The sequence below is a fragment of the Hemicordylus capensis genome, chromosome 4 (genome assembly GCF_027244095.1).
Source record: "Hemicordylus capensis ecotype Gifberg chromosome 4, rHemCap1.1.pri, whole genome shotgun sequence".
NCBI lineage: Eukaryota > Metazoa > Chordata > Lepidosauria > Squamata > Cordylidae > Hemicordylus > Hemicordylus capensis.
Window position 1 is genome coordinate 175,517,479 of NC_069660.1, and position 22,186 is coordinate 175,539,664.

The 22,186-nt window shown below is 48.2% G+C and overlaps 1 protein-coding gene across 1 annotated transcript; it reads left to right on the plus strand.

Annotated features, from left to right (window-relative positions):
* Positions 1 to 1,165: 1,165 nt before the first annotated feature.
* INSM1 (INSM transcriptional repressor 1) lies at positions 1,166 to 4,085 on the plus strand. The gene has a single exon (XM_053242846.1). It carries the CDS (start codon positions 1,664 to 1,666, stop codon positions 3,002 to 3,004), a length of 1,341 nt encoding a protein of 446 aa, XP_053098821.1. The 5' UTR covers positions 1,166 to 1,663; the 3' UTR covers positions 3,005 to 4,085.
* The last annotated feature ends 18,101 nt before the right edge of the window (positions 4,086 to 22,186 follow it).

Consider the following 22,186-nt stretch of genomic DNA (forward strand, 5'->3'; position numbering starts at 1 on the left):
TAAGCGAAGGGATGGTAGGGATGAAAATCTGGATCGTACTCAGGTGCTGACGCGCACTGCAGTCTTAACGCGCCTGTTGTGCCTTAAAATCTGATTTAGAGGACAGCCTCTTGGGCAGAGGATCTCTTTTGCTCGACTTCTGCAAGTACTTCTGAGCATATGTAAGTTGCCCGTCCTTTTATTTTTCCACTACCGACGAGGATCAGGAATTAGAGGAAAAGAGGAATTGGCTCCAGCCAGGCACCTCATATTCAGAAATTAAATAAAGGCCACACATCACGATTTCTAGAAGTATGCCTATCCTAAGAGTGAAATGTTTAAATCTTGTAGAGGTGTGAATGAGACAAACGAAATTTCAAAAATTCGTAGTCATTTAGTGGCACGCGACGCCTCATACCCGACCGGCTGCAGCTCTCGGTTGAGCGCACGCTCCAAGGCAAGCCTGGATTTGCTGCCGGTAATGTATGGAACTGCAAGACTAGAGCAACTTTAGTGCGCGGTTTGCAGCATTCTAGTCCGCGCGAGGTCAGGCCAAGGGACTAAATCTCTGGTTAGCCTCCAGGAGCTGGGCATGTGTGAGGCTCCCCGCTTTGAGACAGGGAGGGAAGAGGCGAGATCGCGAGAGCTCTTCCGTGAGGAGGCGCACCGCAGTGGTGACCTGGTTTCTGCGGGCGAACAAAGAGCTCTTGGGCACGACAAAACAAGCCTCTGCCTTCGGAAAGACAACAAGCAGTTAAGGCGCGGCCATGCGCGCGCCTATTGCACTTTGATTCGCGTTTCTTTTCCTCAGCATTTTCCTAGCCCCAAAACGCCTTTGACCAACTGGCGCCTCCTCGGTTTTCGTGACTGTCTCGATTTCTCCTCCTCCTCCGCCCTTCCGCATTTTGAACACGCTTTTTGGCATATTTCGGCCTATTCTCCTCCTTTGTTGCCATTTTGCTCCCGGGAGTCGCGGGTAATTCTTCCCCCCCACCCCACCCCGCAAATCGCCAATACACTCAGCTCACCCCCCACCCCCGGCGCTCATTGTCATGCTGATGGATATTTCCATTTGGCAGCTCTTGTGCCCCCCTGGAGGAGAGACACAAAGGCAAGGCACGTGCGCCTTCCCATAGAAAAGCAGCAGACCATGAAAGGAGGCGGGGCTGGGCGTGTGCCTTTGCGCGAGGGCGGGTGAGAAGGGGAAGGCGTGAAAAAGGAAAAGTTTAAAAAAAGGGGGGGGGAGCCAAACCCCTCAGGTACATCTGCTGCACTGTACCTAACCTAGCCACCCGCCTCTCCCCTTTCTGCCCGCCTCAAAGCCCAGGGAGCAGCCGCGGGAAGCGCTGATTGGCTCCGGGCGGAGCAGGAGGCACGAACAATGCTTTCTTCCCCCCTTAAAAAGCAGGCGGCGAGGCTGGGCGACCGGGGGGGGCAAGACTACGAGGAGGAGGAGGCGGCGCGCTGGCGGGGGCGCCCGGGGAGCCGCACAGAGCGAGCGCGCAAAGCCAGGAGGTGAGGCCAAGGCCCCCCTCTCTCTCTTTGGCTGGGCCAAACCCAGCCGAGCTGAGGGAGAAAGCAAGGAAAGAAGAGATTGATGGTGGTGCCGCCGTTGCTGCGAGGCTGAGGCAAGAGGAGGAAGCAGGCAGACAGGCGCCTTGACACCTCCCGGAGCCGCCCGAGGATGCCCCGGGGCTTCCTGGTGAAGAGGAGCCGCAGACCCACGCCCATCTCTTACCGAACGCGCTGCTGCTGCCCGGCGGCGGTGGCGGAGAGAGGCGACCCTGCGCTGCTGTTGGTGCCGCCGCCTCAACCACCCACCTCAGGCTTTGCCTCGGAGCCCCCCGAGCTGGTTCCACCGGCCGTGCCGCAGTTCGGAACGCCCGAAGGCCCCTCCGCGGCCGCCTCCTCTCCGGCGACCCTACACAGTCCTGCGCGGGCGGTCAGCGAGGAGCGCAGCCTCCACCTGGGCTCGCCTGTCTCTGCCGAGTCCTTTCCGGCGCCGGACCCGCTGCTCTTGGGCCCGGGGGGAGAGCTTAAGCTCTGGGCAGTGGCAGCCGCTGCCGCCGCCATCGCCACCGGCCAGCCCCAGCCGGTGCCCCCGCGCAGCCATGGGCAGAGCCAGGGCGCATCAAAGCGGCCTCAGGGCAGGAAGGCCAAGGCGGCCCGGAAACTGCACTTCGAGGATGAGGTGACGACGTCGCCGGTGCTGGGGCTGCGCATCAAGGAGGGTCCACCAGAGCCGGCCTCGACGCCTCAGCAGCAGCAGCAGCAGCAGCAGCAGGCGGGCTCGGCCGGCGGTGCCCGAGCAGGAGGCGCGCAGCCGCTGGGCGAGTTCATCTGCCAGCTGTGCAAGGAGCGCTATCCGGACCCGCTGGCGCTGGCGCAGCACAAGTGCTCGCGCATTGTGCGCGTCGAGTACCGCTGTCCGGAGTGCGACAAGCTCTTTAGCTGTCCTGCCAATCTCGCCTCGCACCGCCGTTGGCACAAGCCCAGGCCCCCAAATGGGCCCGCCGCCGCCAAGGCCAAGGCCGTCGTGGACGAGCCTACGAAGGGAGGCAGCGGCGGCAGCGGCAGTGAGCGGGATACGCCGAGCCCCGGGAGCGGCGGCGGCGGAGAGCCGGAGGCCGGCTCCGGAGCGGAGGAGTTCGCCTGCCCGCGCTGCGCCAAGCGCTTCCGCCGTCAGAGCGCCCTGCGGAAGCACTTGCCAGTCCACCACGAGCCGTCTGACGGGTTGCCACAGCAGCCTCAAGAGGGCTGCCCCGAGGAAGTGGCGGCTGGCCACAGCCCTCTGAGCCTGCCTGGGGAGTGCCACTCGTGCCCGGTGTGCGGCGAGACCTTCCCCAGCAAGAGCAGTCAGGAGCGCCACCTTCGCCTGCTCCACGCCGCCCAGGCCTTCCCGTGCAAGTACTGCCCGGCTACCTTCTACAGTTCGCCGGGCCTCACTCGGCACATCAACAAGTGCCACCCTTCGGAAAACCGACAGGTCATCTTGCTCCAGGTGCCCGTGCGCCCCGCCTGCTAGAGGGAGCCCAGCTGTGCCTTCGTCTCCAGCACCATTGCGCCCGCCCCCGACCCAGTTCGTAGGATGCAGGGGAACCCCTGGACTCTGCAGCCAGCCTCGCCACCTTCCCTGCTCAGTCCCGGGGCCGCTTATCAACCAACGACAACCTTCTTCCGCTGCTGCTGACCTGTCGGGCTCCCCACTTTCCTACCACTGTGCATCTGATGGTGTTCAAGGCCTCTCTCTCCGTCTCCACTTAAGCCCCCTTGAAGGTCCTTAGTCTGGAGCAGCCCCTCACCCACTACTGCACTCGGGGGGCTTCTCTGGAGTCTAAGGGTCGGTTTAAAGAATCCCTCTCTTCTCCTTCTCCTTCTCCCCCTGCCTCGCCGCCACTTCTCCTCCCCAAAGTCAATCTTGAGGAATGAGGATGGATGCCTTTACATTTCACAGGCTATGAACTGAACTTTACCTACTTGATTAGCTTTATTATGGCTTGTGAACCGCTGGGATCTGGCTTTACCTTTTCTTTTTTAAAAAAACTTTTATTTTGTATGTGAACAAAATCAAACGGCTTAAAGATAAAACTTTGGTTAGTATAGCCACAAATGCCTTGACTTTATTGTTGTTGGTCTCCAGAAAAAATGTTGTAGAAGCTGCCTTAATATTATTACATGCCAACTTTTTTTTGTTTTTATTCGTTTTTGAAATAGAACCATATGTTGACGCTCTATGTGTATATGTTGATTTATGCGTAATTGTTATTTATTGGTTATTTATTAATTATGGTGTTTATTTTGATGTGCTTTGCCTCTTCCCCACCAACGCCTTTCTCCTGCCATTTCACTGTGCATTTTAAGTCTTTTTTTAAAAAGGGACCTGTTGAAAAGGGTTTAACTTTTATACCTAGAATACACATACAACTGCGACCCTTTTATTCTTGCTTGGAGGGCTCTTGGACAGCTCAGCTTACTTTTAGATGCAATCTCTTTTCTACACACATTATTTTCTTAACTGTTAGCTATTTATAGAACGCTTCGATAGAACTGTTTTAACTGTATAACTATTTACTATTCAAATAAAAATATTTTCAAATTCAATCACACATTCTCCTTTCATGTTTACATCTATCATAATGTTGTTCCCATCACATGTTTATTTTTTAAAGAAGAGAAATTGATCCTGAACCGGCCTGTAATGCTATAGAGGTCATGATTCTCTCTCCCGAGTCCCGAGGTTATGTTTTGATGGAACATCAGCGCTCTAAGCCTAAAGGCTTCTTCTGCTTCTTCTTCTGCTTCTTCTTAAAAAGGATGGTTCTGGCATCTGTTTCCAGTGTCATGGCTCAGGCCTGGACCTCAACGGAACAAGTGCAGAATGCATTTCTCCGCCTAGTGACTCCATTAGGTCTTCCAGACCAGAGTGCAGATATTTCCAGACAGATTAAAGCCTGCCACTGTGGCCAAACAAGCCTCTGAGCTACTTTCCAGCGAAGTTTCCCCTGTTTACATTTGCATTCACCCAAGCAATTTCTTCTTCCTCTTGTTGATTTATAGCTGAGGACAGAAGGGAACATTTAATATCCTAAAGGAGATAAACTGAGCGGGGGAAGCAGTAAATTCAGCGGATTTCCCATAAAGTGCTTTTGCGGGGAGGCTTTGTTGGTAGCGCTCGAAAATTCTTCCTTGGAAGAATTGGAACACTTGGAAGATCTGCTCAAGGAATTCACTAGGGCCTTACCAAGCGAGGGGAGCATTGGCTGCCGCCTAACGCGTTTCACGAGGAAGGGAATGGTAGTGAGAGCTGCCCATCCCGGGGCGGGGGGGGGGCGGGCGGAGTAGCTAGGCGGGAATTATAATACGAATATCATGGATAAGTGCATGCTGCTTACTACTCAGAAAGAAGCCTCGTGGCGCTTACTAGCTAGTAAGTGTGTTCAAGACTGTGTGATAAGAGACACAGAGACGTCTTGGTGGGGTGGCGGGAGTTCACAGAAAGACACAAATATGATGTTTTGTTTGAGTTTACTCAGACGTAAGTCTCACTTAAGTCCTGGGACTTCTTCTCCCAAGCGTGGGTGTGTGCCTGGGGGAAACGGAATGCGGCAGCGGGCTCTCTTTCTCTGGCCTAAGCCCCCCGGGCCCGCCGCCCCCTCTAGCCTTTCTCTGAGCTCGCCCACAGAGGTCACCACCTCAGCAAATTCGGCTTTACAGCAGCCGAGGGGCTCTGACGACGTAGCTAAGGCAGTCCTGGGTCACAGGTCCCATTTGGCCAGCCATAAATGGCTTGAGCTGCCTGACAGGGGGAGCGGGGAACAATGGCGGGAGTTGCTCCATCAAGGGGCCTCGTCGGCCTCGTGAGCAATTGTTCTGCCTCAGCACCAGATTCCTCTCCATATCCGTTGGGAAAAGCGTAAAGGGAAAAAGCGTTTCCTTTTCTTGAAACGGTTCCTTCTAGAGGTCTGTCAAAGTTATGAGAGAACAAGGCATTTTCGTAATAGGACACATAGGGAAAGCAGTCACCAAAGTGGCCAGCGCAGGCACAGCCTCCCCACAGGTGAGCAGCAGCAGGTCCACGACTAGGCGAGCAGCGGCACCTGCTCCTGCTCCTCCTCGGCGCGTGGCAATTGGAGGCAAGCGGCGCGTGAGTGAAGGCGTGGCGCAGTGAGAGCAGCGCTTCTCCACAGAAATGTCGGGGCCTCTCCGTGTAGGCATAGGGACGAGAGGCTTGGAGCCCCGCGAAACTAGCCTGCCGTGTCGGGAGAGAGGTCTCTCCTCCTTCCAAAGGAAATGCCATTCTTCCCTCCACGTTTCTCTTCAGTCTACATTACAACTACGAATGGAGCGTGTGCGAGAGAAGCGGCTCCTAGAGCGCGGCTCCAAGCATGGCATCGCATCCCTCCATCCGGAAACGGTTTTCTCGCTTCCCCAGCTGAGAAGAAATGTGCTCAGAACCAAGGCGAGGCGGGACTATAGCGCTGCCGGTTAGCCCTTCTCCTCATGCTATTTCCCCCACTGAAATGGACCTCCAAAGCTGCCCTTGTCCCTTCCTGGGGATGAGGAGGGAAGGCGTCATCACGCAGGTACCCTGCCCTTGCCCTGCCATACGCCCTTCCTTTCTTCAAGCGGTGGCTGGAAATGTCAGCGATAAGTGTGGAAAGAAACCATGGCCTGGGAAGAAAAAACGGACTCTGATCTAGCCACCGGTGCTGATTGTCCTCAGGTGAGGGTTCGCTGAGGCTGCTTAAGGGTCCAGCAGCAGATCTGGCAACCACAGAGAAAACAGTTCCCTCTTTGGCCAACTGGGATGCCATCCTGAGAATGGCGTTCACAGCAAGGTCATAAGGTGGCTGTTTAAGTTCAAAGAGAGAAAATGCTGCACCTTTTGTGGTTTCTTTTTTTACCTCCTAGTCGGAGTTAAAGGTGCTCCGGAAAATATGGGTTGGTAACAATAGGATTGCCCTCTTTAAATGATGCCCCCCTACTTTGGCAATACTTCCTGCACAGCATGTTGTGTGTTTTGAAAATACATACATTAAACACAGATATTGGACACAATCCAGCAAGAAGTCCTCCCAACTAGGAACCTTTCAAATGAATGGGATCTGTGGGGTGGGGGTGGGGAGTGGCATTTGCCACCTTATAGTTAAGCATTATTATTTGCCAACCTGGATTGTTTCTTGCTCAGTATTGCTTTATTTCCCTCCAAGAAGAGAAGATAAACTTTAGAACAGTTTCCTCTTGGGTGGTAATTTGCCTAGTTTGCCAGTAATGCACTTCTTGACCTTTTTAGAGATGCCATTTTCTTTAGTATCACAGGCAGAATGTTCTGGTAACTTTCAGCACAAATGCTTTTGCATGGATTCATTTCACATATCTGAATGCCAATTGTCAAGTGATAGCCATACATGGGAGAACCCTAAGCCATTCATTGCAATATGATTTTCAAAGTTCCTTTAAGAACAACAAGGGCAAGAAAATGCTTTTCCCAACACCAAATTTGAGACTCTCCTAAGGTGTTTTCAAGAGCTCCTCCCTAGCACACTTCATCCATTACAAAGATGACCAAATTTAAACATTCTGGAGTCTATTCTTTTGTAATACTTAATTGGAAGAGTGCATTTCAGAATTTAAGCAAAGAAGACTGCACAGTTTGACATTTGTCAGATACTTCATGTCTGTGCAAGACAATTTTTTGCATTGTTTGTAAGGTGCAGCATACATACTCAGGAATCGATGTCAGGCAAAAGCTTATATTTTCCAGTAGAGTCAGATGTACTTATTTTACAAGCACCACTGCTCTACCTAGCCAGTACTTTTGGCCTTGTATTAGTGCCCAAAGGCTAGTAGGTAGGGATGTGCACAAAACCGGTTTTGCAAGTTTGGTTTTGGCCCAGTTGAGGGTTTGACTGGCTCGGAGCTATACTGGTAAAGGGGAATCTGGTGAGGATTCCCTTTTACCAGTACAGGGGCAGGGGGGCTGCCCTAAGGATAGAGGGGGCAGGAGGGGAGTAAATCTACACTCATAAGTACCAGCTGCCACAGCTGCAGGGGGGGCAGTGACCACAGAGGGGCGATGGCTCCTCACCCCATCAGCCTCCCCAATTAGCCCGGGCTGGCAGTGGCCCAGTTCAGGCCTTCTCTGGCCTGACTTGGGCCTCTGCCCATTCGTAGTGACCATGCATGCACAGAGGCCATTTGCACGGTCATGCAAATGGCCTCTGCACTTGCACAGAGGTCACTAAAATGGCCCCTGTGTGTGTGCAGAGGTCTAAATTGGGCCAGAGAAGACCTGGACTGGGCCTTTGCCAGCCCTGGCTACTCGAGAAGGCTGACGGTGTGTATGTGTGTGTGTGTGTGTGTGTGTGTGTGTGTGTGTGTGAATCAGCTGCCCCTGCTGTGGGCACCCCAGCTTGTACTTGTGAGTGCAGATTTACTCCCCTCCTGCCCCCTCTATACTTAGGACATCCCCCCTTCCCCTGTACTGGTAAAGGGGAATCCTAGTGGATTCCTTTTTAACCAGTATAGCTCCAAACTGGCTCAGTTCAAATTGGGCACGGTTTGGTTTGAACTAGGACTGGCCTTTGTCAGTCTGGTTTGACCCAGAACTTGTTGAGCTGTGCCAGTTTGACATCAAGCCCGCTTTGAACTGGGCCAGCTCACACATCCGTACTAGTACGTGATCTGTGACCAGATGTAATACACACAACTGCATAGTTCAGTGAAGAGAGTCAAATCAACTCATTGAGTAATCGCAGCATATGAGCAAGATTTGCTTGTACCAGGCTTTGACAAATTTTATTTGAATTCAGGAGCCAGCCCAATAATTTCAGAGCCAGACAACAGACATGTGACAAAATTACTGGACTTTGTGACAGACATTATGTGAGAGGATAAACTGACTTCTTTTTGTCTCCTTTACAAGTAACGTAGAACAGAAACAGGGCTGCCTGGAACAAATATGGAGTTTATTGAATGACTCCACCCTGAATATCCTACTGTAGATGCCATGGTTAAATTTCTAGGAGATATGGTTCTATGGCATGTGGGATATGCTTAGACCTGTTCACATCTTCAGCAGATACAGGTTGAGTATCCCTAATCCGGACATCCGAAATCCAGAATACTCCAAAATCCGGAAATCACTAAGGTGTGCGCCTGCAGCACCAACAAAACATTATTTTCACATGAAATCTGAATTTCATCTCCACCTAAAATGCCATGTTTGAGTCTAACATGACCAGCAACATTATTGTGTTGAAAATTTTCTCGCAATTAGTTTTCATTACATTTACAGCTACCTGTAGTTATCATAAATTCAATGATTATTTGTTTTTATACTTTAAATAAAACCTTTAAAAAAAATAACAGTGTACAGTAACCTTTCATGTTTAGACTTGGATCCCATGCCCAAATTATCTCATTACAGAATGCAAATATTCCAAAATCCAGAAAAGTCCAAAATCCGGAACACTTCTGGTCCCAAGCATTTGGATAAGGGATACTCAACCTGTACAAGAATTTGAGATGCTATGTAGAAATGTTTAGATGTTTTGTGTCAACAAAACCTTTTTTTTTTTTTTTTTTGCTATATCATGCAAAGCATAAGGGCAAATGTAAATGTTGTATTTATTTGCATAACAGATCTCCATTGTGCTCTCCTGTAATCTTTAGACCACTTTCTTCCATCCACTTAAATCTCAGACTACCTACCCTCTTGCTTTTAATACCATCTAATGCTCCCAGGCTGTGCTTGGTTGCTTCTGCAGGAGCCATCTTGGTGATCATCAATGTAGTGTTTGAAATTCTGTAGAGTTCTGGAGTTATGAACAAATGGGAAACAGAATATTTGGACTCCGCTGTTAGGCCCACAAAACTTTCTAGACATTCGTTGATCAGTCTTCATGTTCTGGAATCATGTTCAAAATCACAAAATTGAATTTTACCAGCCCAGTTCTCTCTTATAGGTAAGAATTTTCTACCTACATCTCAGCCAGCTCACGATGGCTGTGTTTAAATATAAAGCAAAACTTTGGCTCCCATGTGTATGGAACCATTGACAGTAGCAAGAGGTGTGCACACTTCTTGAGAGCCCCTGTAAAGCATGCCCATGCAGCTTGCAGAGAGGCAGGGGCGTAACGAGGCTGGAGTGGGCCCAGAGACAAAATTTTAAAATGGGCCCCTCGCTGATACACACACACTCACTTCACATGTGACTTGCCTCTGGGGGGGGCCCTCGAGGCGTGGGGGTCCCCAGGCAGCCGCCTCCCCTTGCCTAATGGTAGTTACGCCCCTGCAGAGAGGCTAGGCTACTGTGTGCATACTAAACCTTGCAACAATGCAGTTTCAGTACTCCTAATAGGAATACCAGGTGTGTTTTACAGGGGCTTGCAAAGAGCAGGCATGCCTTTCACTTTGACTGGCAGTTTCATTTGGATCAGATTTACTCCCTGTTGGTTAAGCAAGTATTTGACACTCTTCATCTATATTATCTACAATGACGAAGACCACAACAAATATTTATATACTGCTTTTTAACAAAAGTTCCCAAAGCATTTTACATAGGAATGAATGAATGAAATGGCTCCCTCCCTGTCCCCAGAGGGCTTACAATCTAAAAAATAATCAGAAGTTAGACACCAGCAACAGCCACTGGAGGGATGCTGTGCTGGGGAGCATAGGGCCAGTTGCTCTCCCCCCTGCTAAATATAAGAGAATCACTGCTTTTAAAAGGTGCCTCTTTGCTCAGTTAGTAGGGAAATCTAGCATTTAAAAATTCAGTATAAAATCCTAGATTCATGCTTGCTACCTCAAGACCAGCTCTCCTCCTCTCATGTTAACAAATCTCAAGCTTTGTTAATATGACTATCACATCTTTCTTTGTCTGCTCTCTGCCTTTCAGTGGAGCTATGAATTCTGATTAGTGCTAGAAACAGTTTTGAATAACTATTGCTGTCATATTTTCAAAGGGGGAGTAGGTATTGCTTCTTGGCCCTAGTGTGCTTTGGTGCAAGTTGAATCATCTTAATACACATTGCAGATAGGACTTCTATTATGTCTTCTTCTACTAACAATATATATTTCTTTTCTCTCCCCTGCCTCTCTCTCATGCAGCCTGAGGAAGAATTCTGTGAGACTTGAAAGCAAGTTCAATGCTTTGTCCCGATAAAGGTAGAACTGTGCTCAGATTTTAAACAATCATATTTTATTCTAAACTGGAGTATTGGAAGTTTACATTGCAAAGGGTAGCACCACTGACATTCTGAGTGTCAGGGTTTTTTAAATGAATGCCACCTCTTAACAGCTTGAAACACTTGGTACTCAGCCCTCTCCTAATGTCAAGAAGTGGCTGAACTGGATAGGGTGCCAAGTAGCTTTGCACTGATGTGAGACTCAATTGCTAGTTTCCCCCTTCCTCTGCTACAACCAGACATCCTGCCCAGTGCACCACCATGCAAGAAATCTTCACCCTCGATTTCCCAACCACGGGAAGGTGTGCAATCATGCTTGCAACATTTGTCTTTTCAGATGAATGCAGTGGTAAGCATGAAGTACGGGCCAGGAGGGTGAGTGATGGGCAGAAGTTGGGACGTCTGACCTGTTTCAAGCCCTGTAAGCATGTGCAGCAGTGTGCTCCTGAATAGGGCTAGAGGCATCCAATGATAAAGGTACAACCATCTACCCACTGCGCCTTGTCACATCCCATATTCAAGGTGTCCTTTAATACCCTAAATGACTGGGTCCTGATTATCTCAGAGAGTGCTTTCTACATGATGGCTCCTGAATTTTAGGATCTGCCAGTGTGGTCCTACCATATCTTCTGTCCCTTTTGGTGATTAAATTGTCAACAATGAGGACATTTCCTCAACAATGAGGACTCTTTCCCCTGGAGCTCCACCTTTTATCTGACATCCTCTGAGAAAGGGGTGCAGACTTCTTTTATTCCACCAGGCTTTGGTGAGCTAATCAATTTTTTTTGGTGCACGGTCTTCAGTGTATTGTCTAACCTATGGCCAGTGGGATTTTTTTTAGGTTGAACATCCCCTAGCAGTAGGCAAGTCTGTGTCCTTAGATGTAGCTACAGCCATAGATCTACTTTGCAAGAAGAAAATTTGCCTGTCTGGTAAATAAAGGAGGAGTTAAATTTGAGAGTGGATTTATTTCCTCTACAGGTCAGATTCCTGTCACTTATCTTTATGAGCCTGCTCCAAGGTAGCATCAAGGGACAGCATCCCATCTCATTCCTCGAGATGCTTGGCATATACTTCTAATATGATTTTAGAGAAGAAAGAGCACCCTGATCTAGTGCTGTTGCAGTCAACCTTATGTTTTGCTAACTTTGAGCAGCATGACCTGCGTTTTGGGTGGTATACAATATGTTAAATAATAATAAACTAACAAACCCCGCACAGAGCATCTGTGCAGCGCTTTGGGGCCCGGCTGTTTTCCCCTCCCTCTTCCTCCTGCCCCGGTCTCTCCTCTCTTCCCCTCCTCCCCTCCTGTTCCTCCCCACACACAGAGCCATGGGCGGGCAGCCAAGAAGGGCCCCACCTCTGTGATTTTTATTCCCTCCTGTCCTCCCCCCGCCCGCCTTTCTCTCCCCCCAGCCCGCCGCCCGCCTTTCTCTCCCCCCAGCCCGCCGCCCGCCTTTCTCTCCCCCCAGCCCGCCGCCCGCCTTTCTCTCCCCCCGCCCGCCTTTCTCTCCCCCCGCCCGCCTTTCTCTCCCCCCGCCCGCCTTTCTCTCCCCCCGCCCGCCTTTCTCTCCCCCCGCCCGCCTTTCTCTCCCCCCGCCCGCCTTTCTCTCCCCCCAGCCCGCCGCCCGCCTTTCTCTCCCCCCGCCCGCCTTTCTCTCCCCCTGCCCGCCTTTCTCTCCCCCCGCCCGCCTTTCTCTCCCCCCGCCCGCCTTTCTCTCCCCCCGCCCGCCTTTCTCTCCCCCCGCCCGCCTTTCTCTCCCCCCAGCCCGCCGCCCGCCTTTCTCTCCCCCCAGCCCGCCTCCCGCCTTCCACCTTTCTCTCTCCCCTCCTCTACCCTCCGGTCGGCCGGCGGCCACAGCCAGCACTTTCTTCCCCCTCTCCTCCCCACCCACCCCCTCTGGCACCAGGCCAGGGCCAGTCCTTCCTACTGCCTCCCGCCTCCCAGCCCAGGCTTCAGCCAAGACGGCCCCTCCTCACAACGGCATTGCCTTGCCACATCTCCACGCTGGCTGGCTAAGAGAATTAATTATAAAGATTTTGTTAAACATGACACAGGACCAAATCATCTAACCTAGACATTTTCCCCAAGGGATGACCTCTCTCCTATATTGAGGAATCGAAGACCTCCATAATTCTTTTATGTTGTTTCTATTCTGGTTGAATACTCACCAGCTTAGGCTGGGATTTGTGTGCTTGCATTCCCTTGTGTCTTTAAAGGAGACAGAGATTCACTAGTTAGAGAACTCTCTCTTCTTCTTCTTTTTATGACAATAGGAGTGACTTCCATCTTAGAGTGCCCATCATAAGACATATCCTCTCAGGTGAATTCCAAACCCTCAGTTCCTGAGCCACTTGGGCGGTTCTCACGCAGGGCTTTTAGTTTGCATCTCCTCTGGAATGGAGAGTGTGCGTTAAGGTATCAACCCGATTTACCCCAAAGTCCTTGCAGGGAGTACTTCACATATTATTGGGATTTTTCATTGTGTGTTAGAATGTAGCCCGACTCTATATCCAGGGTAAAAGAATCCACATTTTGCATTGGTTTTTTTAAAGACAACTTCGAACTTGCAGTAAACTTGTAGCAAAGTAAACTCACAGTAAACTTGTGGTAAAGTCTGCTGTGTGAAAAACGCCCTGGTCCTCTGAGGGGCAGGATTTTTTTTTTTTAAATGGTTCACAATGTGCAAGACAATGTGGGTGGCAGGAGCACCACCTGTGCTGCTGCTGTGTGTGTCAACACCATTGATGCTGTTGTGCACCAGGGCAGTACCACCCCAGTGTAAAGTTGCAGAAGCACCACCTGTGCTGCTGCTGTGTGTGTCAACACCATTGATGCTGTTGTGCACCAGGGCAGTACCACCCCAGTGTAAAGTTGCAGAAACACAGTTGTGCAACGAGAGGCCCATGATTTCCAATGGGCATCTCATTGTGCAACTTTATGCTGGAGTGTGCTGCCCTAGTGTGCAACAGCATCCATTATGTTTACACATGCCCAGCAGCATGGGCAGTGCTCCTGCCACAAGTATTGTGTACTGCCTTGTACAGAATGTGAGCCACTATTTTTATTTCAAAAATTTCTATTTTTTATTTATCAGTTTATTATTTATCAGTTTATATGTGAAGTTGGGTTTTTTTGCCCCAGTATGCATCACTTTACACTTCGTTACATTGATCCACATCTGCCATTTTGTCACCCACTTACTCATTTTGGAGAAATACTTTTAGAGCTCCTCACAATCTGCTTTGGATCTGATTTCATTAACCCAAATAGTTTAGTGTCATCTGCAAATTTGGCCATTTTGCTGCTTACCTCAATTTCTAGGTCATTTATGAACAAGTTAAAGAGCACTGGTCCCATTACAGATCCCTGCGGGACCCCACTTCTTACTTCCACTGTGAAAACTGTCTATTCATTCTTACCCTCTGTTTCATGTCCTTCAACCAGTTACCAATCCACACATGAATCTGTCTCCTTATCCCATGACTGGTAAGTTTACTCAAGAGCTTTGGTGGGCAACTTTGTCAAAAGCCTTTTGGAAGTCCAAGTATATTATGTCAACTGGATCACCTTTATCCACATGCCTTTTTGACTCCTTTTGGAGTTCTCCTTTTTGAGTTGACTCCTTTTGGAGTTCTCAAAGAACTCCAAAAGGTTAGAGCGGCAAGACATGCCCTTCCAAAAGCCATGCTGGTTCTCCTTAAGCAAGGCCCATTCTTTTATGTGTTTAACAGTTTTATCCATAAGCATGCTTTCCATCAATTCACCTGGCACCAAAGTTAAGCTATCATTTCTCAGAACACTGCCCCCATCCATTTTTGAAAATTGGAGTCACATTAGCTACTTTCCAGTCCTCTGGTAAAGAGCCGATTGTAGGGACAAGTTACATATTTTTGCTAGGAGACCAGCAGTTTCACATTAGAGTTCTTTCAGAACTCTTGGGTGGATGTCATCTGGTCCTGGCGATTTGTTAATTTTTAGTTTTTAATGCAGCACCAGCCTTAGTTTAGCTCCCGGAGGGGCTGCTCGGCCCCTTCGGGAGTTGAACTCCAACTCCCAAACAGAGCCTCAAGGCTCCGTTCGGGAGCCAGGCCACGCCCCCTGCATCTGACATCAGATGCGGGGTCAGCGGGGCCGTTGCCGTGGCCATTCAAGTGCCGCCGGCAGTCAGGTTCTGCCACTGCTTCTTAGGCATGCTGGCATCCTCCTGAACTTGGTGCTACCTTTCCTCCTTTTTAGTATACATTCCAACTGAGCTTCTCTATTGTGGTTATTAATACGTTCCATGCTTTCTGGAGTGATTTGATCCTTCAGACTTTCCCTTTCAGCTTCCTTTTTACCAGTTCCCTTTTACCAGATTTCCTCTTCTGAAGTCCAGTGCATAGGTGTTAGACTTCCTATGCAATGCTCCACTTGCATATAAGCTGGATTGGATCACACTATGGTCATTATTCCCCAATGGTTCTGCAATTCTGACATCTCACACCAGATCCTGGGCACCACTCAGGATTAAGTCCAAGGTTGCCATCTCTGTGGTTGGTTCCATGACCAACTGTTCTAAGGCACAGTCATTTAGCATGTCTAGAATTTGTCCTCTCTGTCTTTACCTGAATGAGAACGTACCCAGTCTATGTGTGGGTAATTGAAGTCACCCATTATTACAGCTCTGTCTCTCTTTGACACCTCTCTGATTTGTTTCTACAGCTCCAGGTCACTCTCAGCATTTTGATCTAGAGGGTGATAGCATGACCCTAGTAACACATTTCCTTTCAGTCCTTGTATTGTCACCCATAATAAATCAGTGGAGGACTCCTGTGGAGAGGAGAGCTGGTCTTGTGGTAGCAAGCATAACTTGTCCCCTTAGCTAAGCAGGGTCTGCCCTGGTTGCATTTGAAAGGGAGACTAGAAGTGTGAGCACTGTAAGATTTCCCCTCAGGGGATGGAGCTGCTCTGGGAAGAGCATCTAGGTTCCAAGTTCCCTCCCTGGCTTCTCCAAGATAGGGCTGAGAGAGATCCCTGCCTGCAACCTTGGAGAAGCTGCTGCCAGTCTGTGAAGACAATACTGAGCTAGATAGACCAATGGTCTGACTCAATATATGGCAGCTTCCTATGTTCCTATGTCCTCCTAGGTTTTCTAGTTTATTGCATTCTGTCTTTAATATATAGTGCTACTCTGCCCTCAATTCACCCCACCCCACCCCGTCCTTTCTGTAGAATTTGTAACCAGGAATAAGTGTCTCACTGGTTCTCACCGTTCCATCACGTTTCCATTATGCACACTATATCTGTTTTCTTTAGCAACCAAGCACTCCAGCTCACCCATCTTGGCTCGCAGGCTTCTGGCATTGGTATATAGACACCTACAGGTGAAACTCGGAAAATTAGAATATCGTGCAAAAGTCCATTAATTTCAGTAATGCAAATTAAAAGGTGAAACTGATATATGAGACAGATGCATTACATGCAAAGCGAGATAAGTCAAGCCTTAATTTGTTATAATTGTGATGATCATGGCGTACAGCTCATGAAAACCCCAAATCCACAATCTCAGAAAATTAGAATATTACATGGAACCAAGATTGAAGAATAGAACAATATCGGACCTCTGAAAAGTATACAGTGTACTGTGCTTGATTGACCAGCAAACTCGCCTGACCTGACCCCATAGAGAATCTATGGGGCATTGCCAAGAGAAGGATGAGAGACATGAGACCAAACAATGCAGAATTGCTGAAGGCCGCTAATGAAGCATCCTGGTCTTCCATAATACCTCATCAGTGCCACAGGCTGATAGCATCCATGCCACGCCACATTGAGGCAGTAATTGCTGCAAAAGGGGCCCAAACCAAGTACTGAATACATATGCATGCTTATACTTTTCAGAGGTCCGATATTGTTCTATTCTTCAATCCTTGTCTTCTTGGTTCCATGTAATATTCTAATTTTCTGAGATTGTGGATTTGGGGTTTTCATGAGCTGTACGCCATGATCATCACAATTATAACAAATTAAGGCTTGACTTATCTCGCTTTGCATGTAATGCGTCTGTCTCATATATCAGTTTCACCTTTTAATTTGCATTACTGAAATTAATGGACTTTTGCACGATATTCTAATTTTCCGAGTTTCACCTGTATATGCCAAGTCTCTTACCTGGTGTTGGTGTGGGTGATCTCCCTTATTGTTATTTGACCTTTTTGACAAGCTATTAGTCTGCTCTAATCCTGGTTCTACTCTGTCCCCTTCTGGTTTATCGGAAATGTTTGCAGCCCTGCACCTTAGGGGATTTTGCTTGCTGAAGCAGATACCACCCAGTTCCTTTCGGCAACCCCCCAGGTGTCATTTAAAAGCTGTTCTGTCACCTTTTGATTTTAAGCACCAGCAGTCTGGTTCCATCTTGGTTCAAGTGCAGCCTGTTCCTTTTGTACAGGCCTTGCTTAACCCAAAATGTATCCCAGTGCCTAACAAATCTAAACCCCTCCTCCTGGCATGACAGTCTCATCCATGCATTGAGACCCTTGCCTGTCTCACTGTCCTGCGCATTGAACAGGTAACACTTCAGAGAATGCTACTCAGGGGGTCCTGGACTTCAATCTGCTACTTAGCAGCCTAAATTTGGCTTCTAGGACCTCCCGATTGCATTTCCCAACATCGTTGGTGCCGATGTGCAGCACAACAGCTGTTTCCTCCCAGCACTGCCTAACAGCCTATCTAGAGGTAGTCAAGTCACTGTGTGGTCTACATGTGACCCATCTCAATATGTCCCTAATTATCAAATCACCCACGACTAGGAGGAACCCACCCCCCCAGAGGAATATCCTCTGTGCGAGAGGATATGGGCACATCTCCCAAGGAAGGGGTCCCTGCTACAGGAGCTTTTCCCTCTTCCTCAGACTGATGTTCTACTTCCCTGAGACCCTCATTCTCCATGACAGCAGAGCTGCCATCAGCCTGGCAGTGGGATACCTCTATCACATCCCTGAGCATCTCCTCCACACACCTCTCTGCCTCCCTGAACTTCTCTGGGTCAGCCACTCTGGCTTCAAGGGAATGTTCCACGAGAGCCAGGAGCTCTTTGCAACTTCTGCACCTCAGGCAGATAGTCATACATGCAACACTCTGTGCAATACACTGGGAAGCATCTCCTCCCCTGCTGGCATTCTACCCTCGTAACAGGAATGAGAATCCAATGAGAGGGGAAACTCCTCAAATGCTTAGGAGGGAGAATCTGCTCTCCTGCTTGCTCTAGTGGACTTCATTCCCTTTTTACCTGCTTGGGCTTCTATAGGAATTTTGTTTCTTGCCAAGTAGGAGATTTTACTCATGTTACAATTAATTATTGCAATTATTGCATTACAATTATTGTGGCTAGATGGAAATAGATTGCTTTTTTTCTGATATCCAGCCTAGGGATATCGGATGAAAGCAATCTGTTTCCTTCTAGCCACATAGAAGGAGAAACCCTGAAAACCTAGAGAAGGTAGATTAGAAGAATAAGAACACTGGAACCTGCAAATATAGACACAAGGGCTACATCCAGGTTGTTCCATTCTTTTGGAAACAATACCATCAGCCCTACGAAGCATAAGTATGAAACTAGAGGATGTAGGGGATGCATAGAAAATGACTTTCCCTACCAAGTTTGGTACCAAAGTGGCAGCCACTTAACATTTAGCATTATGAGGTTTTTGAGCACCTATTCTAATTTTTGAGCTCTGTTTTGTCTTTTAAAATCAGCACAGTTCTTGGATTTACATAGTACCCTTCACACCAATTTCTGCTGCATGATCAGTCACTTTGTGGGTCATGAGCAGAAACAGACGAACCAAGTGACTGTGGTTTGTATGTTGGGTAGCTGAAGCTTAATGCTACCTGCTTAAATACATACAACAGAGCATCTGATCTGACTGGCTGAGGATTTATGAGACAAGTTAGTCTGGTGAGTTTATTGCCATTTCTACTATTTAGATTTTTTGAAGGGGGGAAAAACCCACACATCTCCACCTTGTTTAAAACACACATCTCCCTGACTTTGCTGGCTTCCTGTTGGTGATCAACATGCTGCCCAAATGGGTGAGAACTGTCAGTGCATTCCTTGAAGGCCCAGACCGCTTACCTGGTTGCCCTCAATGCCAGTTAGTTGATGCTTTCTTGGTTAAAACTATAGATCAGGCCCTCAAATGAACCCATTCCTGAAGGTGGGTTCCTTAGCTGAAAATATTGAGGCAGACAATCTGTGGATCTCCTATGGGTGTCTTTATACAGAGTGTGGTTGGACCAGACACCAATATAGTGATATCAAAATATCCTCTATGACTGCATTCTGCAGTCACGTTTGCTCTGAAGTCAAAGTGGAAGCTAGAAGGAACCTCAGAGAACAGCCATGCAGTATCCAGACAAACACTCCTTGTCAGAAGACCATAATTTTGATATAGCATCAAAAGCTCCACCAAGTCCAGATCAGTGTTCTAATCTTGGATATTGCCAGAAATAACATTTTCTTATGATCAATACTCTAGTCTCTGCACTGGAGGAAGAGAGCTCTTAGCTAGTCTAAAAATTCCTCTTCCCTCTATAAGACCTAAAATTGTCTTAGTGGGAACAGAGTCCGTTTTTGCAGGCCAAGGCATGCCATATGCAGGCATCTACAAATCCACTTGCCAGCTCACCAGTGGTGAGTACCCCCAGCCCTCTGGTATGCAGGATACCCAACACTACACAGAGCTCCTTCTCAGAGGTATCATTTCCATGATCAATTTTGAGAAGGTAAGAAACAGCAGGAATCTTTTCTGAGCAGGAGGAGAGAGCTCCCACTGTTACTTACCATCTCCATAGCCCAGTGCAAATGACAGAAGACTTGCTTCTCTCCTAAGCCCTCTGCCTGTGTGCCAGAAAAGGATCAAAAGAAAGAGAGTGGATTGGTGGTGACCCTGACCACATTTATTTATTTATTTATTTATTTGATTTGATTTGATTTCTATACCACCCTTCCAACAATGGCTCAGGGCGGTTTAAACAGAGAAATAATAAACAAATAAGATGGATCCCTGTCCCCAAAGGGCTCACAATCTAAAAAGAAACATAAGATAGACACCAGCAACGGTCACTGGAGGTACTGTGCTGGGGGTGGATAGGGCCAGTTACTCTCCCCCTGCTAAATAAAAGAGAATCACCACGTTGGCCTCTTTGTCAAGTTAGCAGGGGAAAAGACAGTGGAGAGGCTACATTTTATGTTCAATGTGAAGCAAGTAGTGACGCTCAGCTGCCTCCTTTGCATCAGCTCCAACTGCTTTCCCACTCTGAGCAACCTCTTTGTTGCTCTCCCAACTTGAAGGTGGGAGAGACAATATGGAGCAAATAGTAGGCCCTCAGCAGCCTCACAAGGGAAGAGAACTTAAGTGTGGGAAGAGTGGTCTCCTAAGAAATGCTCTTCTCCTCAGGTCTTGGGAGTAATGAATCCACAGTCCAAGCCCCTACTTCAAATGGTGCCTCTCTCCTGGAAAAGAAATATATTGAGGCTGTTCTCATGCACAGCTTAACCTAGGCTAGGGAAGCCCAGCCTGGGTTAGGCTGCACATGAGAACCGCCAGGACCCTGCCCAATCCCAGTGGGGCAGCACCACCTAGCCGGGGTTTTAGCCTGGGTTAATGATGCCAGCATACCATTAACCCAGGCTCCAGGATTGTGTGTCTCCTTGGGCTGTGTTCAGCCCAAGGAGACTGCTAATAGAACTGTCCCGAGGTGATTGGTGAACACTCCAAAATTGCGTTCAGGTTCTGCGTGGTGAATTAGCAAGCTGGGGTAGAGCAATTCCATGTCAGAATAATGTTTGTGCAAAGCTTTGGTTGCAGGAAAATGAACTGATAGAGCAGTTGAAGTACAAACACAAAGAAAGTTTTATTGTAGAGTAGGAGTGAAATGGAATAAGTAAGTTGATTAAAGCAATATTACTACTAAAAATATGTTACAAGACTAACCAGAAAACTGCACCTCTTTCCTCAGGGATGGACCGGGAAGCAGCAGGCAGTAGCGGGAAACCAAGGGGGTTAGGCAGAGGAGATAGATCCAAAAAGTGTCTGTTCTCAAGTAGCCAACTTCTGATAGCAACAATGTTTGCTTGGTAGACCGGGCCATGCAAGAAGGCCGATCTGGAAGCATGATTGGTATGTAGAGCAAAGCACGGCTGAGTATAATGTCAGAGCTAGTGCCCAAATTGTGGGTGACTCCAAGGTGTAGGAACCAAATGGAGTACATTGGCTCAAGGAATCAGGGGCAATTATAGCACAAAATTTGTCCTGAGACAACATTGCAGTTGTTCTTCTTGAATAACTCAAAAGATTCCATTGTCTGTGTTTGTTGTGTGCTGCACAACAACACAATGTTCTGAATGGGTCAAGTGCACCCTGTTATGTAAATGGGAGTGAATGGGCATGCAAACATGGTATCTCTTAGGTCAGAATAACCTAGTAAACCAATCAGTATTTTAATGAGTACACCTTTGAGTTTCTATCACCCACTTAGCTTTCTTCTGATAGGAGGGGAGTTGCATCTCAGAGCCTTATCTGATTTCCCTGCTGAGGTAATAGGTTTTTAGCTTGTTTGAGGCATCTATGGCAGGGAGGTAGACCAAGGGGGCTGGGGTGTCAATCTTCATGCAGAGAGAGACACTGAACAAAAAGCTAACCTTTGCGAGTTGTTAACTTCAGAAGTCTGCTTAGGCATTCCAATTTCCCAAACATATGGAAAAGCTCAAGGCTAGTTCCTTTTCAATTTGGCTTTGGCAGCTGCTAAATCTGTGGGTAACTGTCCCACTTCCTGCTAAGAGACTGGTCCTCATGTGCCAACAATCAGAGGGCTCACAATCCCGTGAGACTCTTGAGCATGTTAAAAGTGAGAGCCGTATGTCTGTGATCTCAGACAAAAGTAGAGATTCATACAGCCTTCCCCCTGCATGCCTGCTCCCCAGCCCACCTGGTTGTGTGAATGGCCCCTTTGTAGAAGTAAAATTCAAATGGTGTTGCAACAGCACAGGTACAAGCACTGCCAGAACCCTGCCACCTGCTAAACAGGCAGAGCCAGTCTGGGAAATAAGGGGAAGCCCCTGCCCCCACAGATATTGTTCCTGCCAATGGACCCTTCCTGACCACCAATAGGAGGTACTTTCCAAAAGTACCTCCCCAGAATCTCACCCCAGAACCATTGAAGAAAAGAAACGCTCAAGGACCACTGGAGAAAGTGATCACCAATCATTTTTCTCAATTGAAAGACATCATAAAAACCATAATCTGGAGTAGTCCCTACGCCCTAGCAATTTGGACATATCTATATACAGAATGGCTGACATCCTGACTAAATGTGTCAGGATGTCAGCCATTCTGTATATAGATATGTCCAAATTGCTAGGGATTAACCCAGATTATGGTTTTATTATCATGTCTTTCAACTGAGAAAAATGATTGGTGATCACAGTTAGAATTCACAAAGTTGGCTGACTATGGAAACTAGATGACTTTTG

Bases quoted from the DNA above. Each gene is read 5' to 3' on its own strand.
- INSM1 (XM_053242846.1), top strand. From the start codon at position 1,664: ATGCCCCGGGGCTTCCTGGTGAAGAGGAGCCGCAGACCCACGCCCATC.